Source organism: Drosophila gunungcola, unplaced genomic scaffold (genome assembly GCF_025200985.1).
Source record: "Drosophila gunungcola strain Sukarami unplaced genomic scaffold, Dgunungcola_SK_2 000074F, whole genome shotgun sequence".
Classification (NCBI taxonomy): domain Eukaryota; kingdom Metazoa; phylum Arthropoda; class Insecta; order Diptera; family Drosophilidae; genus Drosophila; species Drosophila gunungcola.
The window spans coordinates 163454-170683 of record NW_026453237.1 but is presented as its reverse complement, the minus strand read 5'-3'; the positions used below and the strand labels follow the sequence as shown (position 1 = coordinate 170683).

General features: G+C 36.9%; 2 protein-coding genes across 2 annotated transcripts in view; one reads left to right on the top strand and one right to left on the bottom strand.

Annotated features, from left to right (window-relative positions):
* The window catches only part of LOC128264553 (uncharacterized), a 230872-nt gene that overhangs the window by 117279 nt on the left and 106363 nt on the right, over window positions 1-7230 (bottom strand).
* On the top strand, window positions 535-4962 carry LOC128264573 (casein kinase I). The gene is made up of 4 exons (XM_053000130.1): window positions 535-900; window positions 2316-2461; window positions 2531-3305; window positions 3720-4962. Exons 2-4 carry the CDS (start codon window positions 2383-2385, stop codon window positions 3877-3879), a joined length of 1014 nt encoding a protein of 337 aa, XP_052856090.1. The 5' UTR covers window positions 535-900; window positions 2316-2382; the 3' UTR covers window positions 3880-4962.

Below are 7230 nucleotides of genomic sequence, written 5' to 3'. Positions count from 1 at the left end.
GGCGTCTTATTGGATTGTTGGCATTTGCTTAGAGAAAATAAATGGATTTGGTACTTTAAAAATGTAAAAAACTCTTTTATTGTTTGTGGAACATCAAATGGCATTACGAATTTTAATGGTTTCTTATAAGGCCGACATTTAAAATACATAATCGAAATGCGTTTCAATTTATTTTCTAATAAGCAACCCACAGAAATCAGAATATAAAACTAGTTTTGCATCGGATTTTTGATTTAACGTCAATTAATCGGGTCTAGGGCCCCTTGTGATATGAGAAACATCATCCCTCCATTTGATTTAACCAACAACGAAGCTATTTGGACTTTCGTGCCAGATTTCAATTCCCAACAGTCACGCGTAAGCACATACGACAAAAAAAAAAAAAACAGGTCACTTTGTCCAATTTGAATCTAGCGCCACGGGCCAGTGTTGAGAAGCGGCGCTCACCCCCTCAACAAAATTCGCAGTCGATAGTTCGGCAAGCAGGGGGAGGCAGTTATCAACTATCGCATATTGCACCTACACACACAGAGCCAGCTGAAGCTCTGGCCACACTAGCGCTGGCTGTCAAGCAAAAGCATTTTTGCTGGAGTCTACCATTTTATTTTAGTTAATAAAATACATATATTTCCTCTCTTTTTGTTCCGTTTGCGCGTACGAATAAGCTGCAAAGCCTCGCGTCCGACGTGCAATATTTAACGTGCTGCGAAACGTACGCAAAAGTGAAGAAAATCGAAAACGGATCTGCGACGAAATTTTCCCCGTTCCGTTTTTTTTTCTCCACCAGCAAAGCAGAGCAACGGCAGAGAAAAAGCAGCGCAGCCGAACAGCGAATATATTGTAAAAGAGCCAACCTTGAGAAACACCCAGCAGGGCATTAATTCGTTTTTACGTCTGCTGGTAAGCATTTTCGAATTACGGACTGAATAAGCCTGTTAAATGTCCGCGAGGATCTTCCTTTTTTTTCATTTCGTCCAGTTTCAAATGCGTGCTAAATATGCAAACGTGTATGTGTGTACGAGTGTGGGTCTTTGCCTGTGTGCGTGTCTCGCTGCGCGCTTCGATGTGTGCGTGTTTGTGTGGCCCCGTGCCTCTGTGTGTGTGCCTTCGAAATTTTCTTTTGTGTAAAACATTTGTAAGGTGCAACTGCAGCTGTGTGCGTGTGTGTGTATCGCTCCGAATATTGTTGTTGTTGTGCGTCATAGCAAGGGGTGTGTGTGTGTGTGTGTGTGTGTGTAATATGCATTCCAACGGGGTAAGGAAGAAGAGGAAGCAGTACCTGTCGCCAAACTATCGTCTATCGATGTATGTCTGTCTGTGTTTATTTAGAAATTCCCTTCCCCTCATCCCCCAAGGAGAAATGTCCCTCCCCCTTAAAAATGGGGATCGCCTGGCCTGGTGAGAGTAATCGATAATGCAGATATATCGATTTGACTACTGGCCAGAAAAACACGTAAAGTGCAAGCTGTGTGCAAAAAAGCAAAACAAATTCGAAAAAAGAGGAAGAGAGGTGGAAAAGAAAGTACAGACCAGACGGCCAAAACAGCTTTGGTAATATTAGTTATGTGTCAGCTGTTCCGTAAATCCCAATCCGATTATTATAAATATTTTCAATCGTCGCTGTTTTAACGGTGAGAGTTGCTGAAATGTCTATACGGAAACTCTCTTTTCAAAATTCGGTTTTCCTCTTCAATTGAGATAAATAAAATTAATTCAAACAAACAAATAAGACAAATTCATATAAACAAAGTATAAGTATGTATATATTACCGTCAAAACTCGGTGAAAATTAGTAAATACTTATAGTTTTGCAAATTAGTCTATGTTTTGTTGTACCTGCTGTCATATTTAAAGTGTTCTCGAATTTAATTCCCTGAAGAATAACCATGATCTTTCTTTCAGCCGAGTTGCAATCGCTAAACTATCTATTAATGTCAACCAACGTTATATACATATATTTAGACCTAATTGTATTTTGCTCTTTTCAAAATCCAAAATCGTTAATAAGCTTAAACAAGAAATAACTTTCCTTCTTTTTGGTAGCGTTATAATTGGTAGATGGTTTTGTTTTGTAAACCTATTTATATATTGTTTTAAAATGACTAACAAGACCTGTTTTTGAGTGGAAATCCTAACGATTTCTCGAGAATCCCTGTAGAACAGAAACACATGGGTCATAGTAGGTATTTTGAAGTGTGTGACAATTGATTTAACGTGTATTCGCATTTATGATTTTATCATAAACCAGTTCAGACATTTTGATATAAATTTTGACTACAAATTGATTATATATTTTTTTTACCGCAAAACCGCAGTCTTTCTAGTGATTCCGTATTACTGTTTGTGCGAGAAAGCCCCTAGGCGGAGGAGCAGCTAGCCAGGATGGACAAGATGAGGATATTGAAGGAAAGTCGCCCCGAGATAATCGTCGGTGGCAAATATCGGGTGATCAGGAAGATTGGTGAGTAAACCAAAATGGGTTACTTTCGGAGAATTCTTGTTAACTCAACTAAATATCAACAATTCACAGGAAGCGGCTCGTTTGGTGACATTTATCTGGGCATGAGCATCCAGAGCGGCGAAGAGGTGGCCATCAAGATGGAAAGCGCCCATGCCCGTCATCCGCAGCTGCTGTACGAGGCCAAGCTGTATCGCATCTTGAGCGGCGGCGTGGGATTCCCTCGCATCCGGCACCATGGCAAGGAGAAGAACTTCAACACTTTGGTAATGGATCTGCTGGGACCCTCGCTCGAGGACCTCTTCAACTTTTGCACGCGCCACTTCACCATCAAGACGGTGCTAATGCTGGTCGACCAAATGATCGGACGCTTGGAGTACATCCATCTAAAGTGCTTCATCCATCGCGACATCAAGCCGGACAACTTCTTAATGGGCATTGGCCGGCACTGCAACAAGCTCTTCTTGATCGACTTCGGGCTGGCCAAGAAGTTCCGTGACCCGCACACGCGCCACCACATTTTGTACCGCGAGGACAAGAACCTCACCGGCACCGCCCGCTATGCCTCGATCAATGCCCATCTGGGCATCGAGCAGTCGAGGCGGGACGACATGGAGTCCCTTGGCTATGTGATGATGTACTTCAATCGCGGCGTCCTGCCCTGGCAGGGCATGAAGGCCAACACCAAGCAGCAGAAGTACGAGAAGATCTCCGAAAAGAAGATGTCCACGCCCATCGAGGTCCTCTGCAAGGGCTCGCCGGCCGAGTTCTCCATGTATCTGAACTATTGTCGTAGCCTGCGCTTCGAGGAGCAGCCGGACTACATGTACCTACGTCAATTGTTCCGGTGAGTACGGTTGATCTTTGACATTGCTCGGGGATGTCAATCTTAAATGACAAATTCAGAATGTTATTTTTTAGATTTTTTTTTTTTTTTAAATATTTTATATATTTTTACAAGTCAATTAGACATGGTCTTTTAAACCAACAATTACCTCTATATGAAAATACAACCACTTAAGAGCGGTTTAACATTAGAGTTCCAATTTATTTTCTTAATTTTTTGTCTTAAATTAATAGAGAAATCAATGAATTAGGCTGCGTTTGAATTAGTTTATTTACTGCAAGTTTTACTGCGTAACTTATGTTTGATAATGATAATCACATTGAGGATGTGTTTATTGAGTCATTAAGTCATAGTTTATTATTGCTCGATGATCTAATGGTATACTAATCCAAACTTTCTCCCTCTATAATACAGCATACTGTTTAGAACGCTGAACCATCAGTATGACTACATCTACGACTGGACAATGCTGAAGCAAAAGACCCACCAGGGTCAGCCCAATCCAGCTATTCTTTTGGAGCAATTGGACAAAGACAAGGAGAAGCAGAACGGCAAGCCGCTCATTGCGGACTAAAAGCTGGGGATTGGCTTGGGAGCGAGGTTGAAGACGAATGGGGGAGTACATCAGAAAAGGAGGACGGAGGCGGTCGCGGAGGTGGAGGTGGATGAGGATGTGGACGAGGACGAAATGCCTGGCAAGGAGCGAAACACAACCGAAGGATTGATAAACAGCAGCGGGCGTTAGGATGTTTCTTAATATTAATTTAAATTCAATACTAAACAAATAAGGAACAACAAACAGCAAGCAAAAGCAAAAGCAACACAACAGCAGCAGCGCAGACAAGCAACACATTAATGATACAAATTGATACCCCAGCTAATGTGATTCACGAGTGAATCACTGCGATCGATGGTAACACACACAAATTTACTCCAAATCCATTCGGTTCAATCAATTTGCAATCCAAACACAAACCCAACCACAAACACAAAACTCACAACTCACAACTCACACTCACACTCACCCACAAACACCTCTCATACACCCACTCAAAAAGCAAACATCATTGCCCAAAAAAACGAAAAAAAAAGAAAAAGAAAAAAATAAAAATCAACACTTAGCCTAATAAATTACAAGAAATAATAATGGTAATGTTGGAGGAGCAAAAAGAGAAGTAAAGCAAGATGAAAACTAAACCTATATATATGTATATGTATATATATAAGCGAATAAACACCATATATGTATGCATATATCCCATTTGATTCACGTCAAATCGAATCCAATGCTTAATTATGAATCGAGCGAAGCAAAACTCAATAACTAATTAAAATGGAATAAATAAGAAACAAAAACAAGAATAAACAATAAAAAAAAATTAATAAAATACACCGAAAAAGAAAACAAAAAAATTATGAAGAATAGTGGAGGATGAGGAGAAACAACCAAGCAAAGCCAACTGAGATGATGGGGGAAAGTAATAAAATACAACCAGCAACAAGAGTAAAACAAACAAATAATAATAATTATAATGAAGGAAAAAAAAAAAACAGAACGCAAAACTGCAAAGTAATTTTGCATAGTAAGCAGTAATAATTATAAACATAACTTATATTTAATTTTTTGAATTACATCAATAAATATGTTGAAATTAAATTTCGACTTAAAGCTGTTCACAACTGCATTAGACAGAGATGGGGCGAGAGAAAGGGAGAGAAGAGCAGTAAATTGTATTTGTACATTTATTATAACCCTGTTCATTTAAAATTAAAAATATTTGTTTTAATTTCGTTAATTCATTAATGTAGAATATAAATACATAGCTTAGAAATTAAACTAATCAAAAATTTAAATTTTAGTGTATTGAAACTTAAACCCTAGAAATTAATTGTCCTTCCCTTTTTATTTTTTGTTTTGCGTATAAAAAGTTGTAGCTGAGTTTTTCCTCTCATTCAAGCTCTATAAAATAATTGTCTCGTGAAAATAGCGTACTTTTAACATAAGTTTACGTTAAAATTGGTAATATAATCGTAAATAAGGAAGTACCTTTTCAGGCGTAATGCAATATAGATTCCATAGTAATAGTTATTTTCTTAAAGGTTAGGTCACTATAATTGTTGAATCAAATTGAGGTTTTTCATCTTATTTTAACCAAACAACAACTATAAAATATAAAAAAAAAGGTTTGGTTTTTGTTAAAAAATCAAAAAAAAACCTCAAAAAATCATAAAAAAACAAACATAGATAACCGCGGGGATAAATGTAGGTCGTTAGCTTAAAGCAGCAAAGTTACATTGAAAAAGCTTCCAAAATATGTGATTTTTTGGTTTCCAATAACGAGAACAAACAACACGGAAATCTCTTTCTAAATTTTAACTTGGAATACAATTGTTTTTTGCCAATTTTCGCCAAATTGTATTCAACCGGAGATGATAAGTATAGTTCGCTAGCTGCACAAAACAGTCGGAGTTTTGGATTTTTTTTTTGTCCATTTTAAAAACAAAAAAAAAATTTTTTATAGAGTGTTTTATCTAGGGTAAAAATTGTGTCCTGTCTAGTAAAAATCAGAAAAAATAACTGAACGCCAAGAAGATTTCCTTATAAATATTGAATTGAATTGTCTTAAGGTTTCTTAAACTTACTTTTCTAAAAAAAATGTCAGTAAAAATATTTTTTATCTATATTTTGTTCTAAAAATTTGATAGAAATGATTTTGATTGTTTTTCAAAATGGCTTTTAGCTTCTAAAAGTACTGAGACATTTATTAGCCCCTCTGCATTTCTTTGTTTGCTCATCGTCGTTGACTAACGACACGTACGTCGAATGTCTGTATACGACTTGCGCATCTTTTTAGTGTTATTTGTACGTGCCGTCCAATAACTACGATGGGGATGGGAGCGTCATGCCACTGCACTACTGACCCGTCCCAATCAGCACCCCGCATCCAAGCAGGAGGCGCTGATTGGAAGCCCAACAACCATGCTGATAAGAATAACTTTTGGTTTATAAGATAACTTGTAAATCCACTTAGAAGTTTTCGGAGAAAGCACAACTCATTTTGCTTTTTGCAATCTATCAATTAAGTTTATGTTTATATCCTTTTAGGATAATCAATATATGTAGGTACCCGCATTTTAAATGAATCATTAATAGCTTTTCGAAACTCGCATATAAACAAAGAAATTTGTTTAGCTTTGGCAAGCCTGAGTTGTAGCAAAAATTGGTCAAACTCTGGAAAATATTAATAAGTTATTGGGTTGTCTTAATAAGCTTGGCTCATAATTTCCTTCTTATTTTATTCAGTATATTCTTCTCCAGCTAAAATAAAAAGAACCTTTTCAGATTGTATAAAAAACATAAAATTGTGGTAGCCAGTTTATAATTTTATATATTTATATAGATTATATACCATCTATTAGTTTCCCTACAAATTGTCCATCATTGTTTCAAAGCTAGCTTCCCATTTCTCAAGCAGGTTTTAAATCTATTTTTTGTTAAAATTATACTATTTGTTTTGAATTAAATTGTGTAAGATTAAGTAGCAATTTTGTTTTTTTTTTTAAGGGATGAGCAAAGTACAAAATTTAAGAAAAACTGTGCATGACATTTAATCATATAAAATTCAACTAAGCAGCGTGTCAATTATGAATTAATCGTCATATTTTGATATTGCAAATTTTTAATTTGACGCGCCATATTCGCGTATCCCTCCTAAAGCCAGGACGCACACCGATAACATTCCCGATTGTTTTTGGGAAAATATCGGTTCTGTGATCTAGGGTTTCATTGGATTTTGAATTACGGCGGTTTAATTTCGATATACTTATAAATAGTAAGGACTCGAGCCACTACAATCACAGAGCTTGCCAGAAATGGAGTGGAATCGTTAACGCGTTCAGGAACTGTTGTGGTAAATTTAAATTT

What these genes read in the sequence shown, in the direction of transcription:
- LOC128264573 (XM_053000130.1), top strand. Translation starts at nt 2,383, where the DNA reads ATGGACAAGATGAGGATATTGAAGGAAAGTCGCCCCGAGATAATCGTC. An exon ending in TCGGGTGATCAGGAAGATTG is followed by an intron (nt 2,462 to 2,530) that starts GTGAGTAAACCA and finishes AACAATTCACAG; the next exon opens with GAAGCGGCTCGTTTGGTGAC. An exon ending in TACCTACGTCAATTGTTCCG is followed by an intron (nt 3,306 to 3,719) that starts GTGAGTACGGTT and finishes TCTATAATACAG; the next exon opens with CATACTGTTTAGAACGCTGA.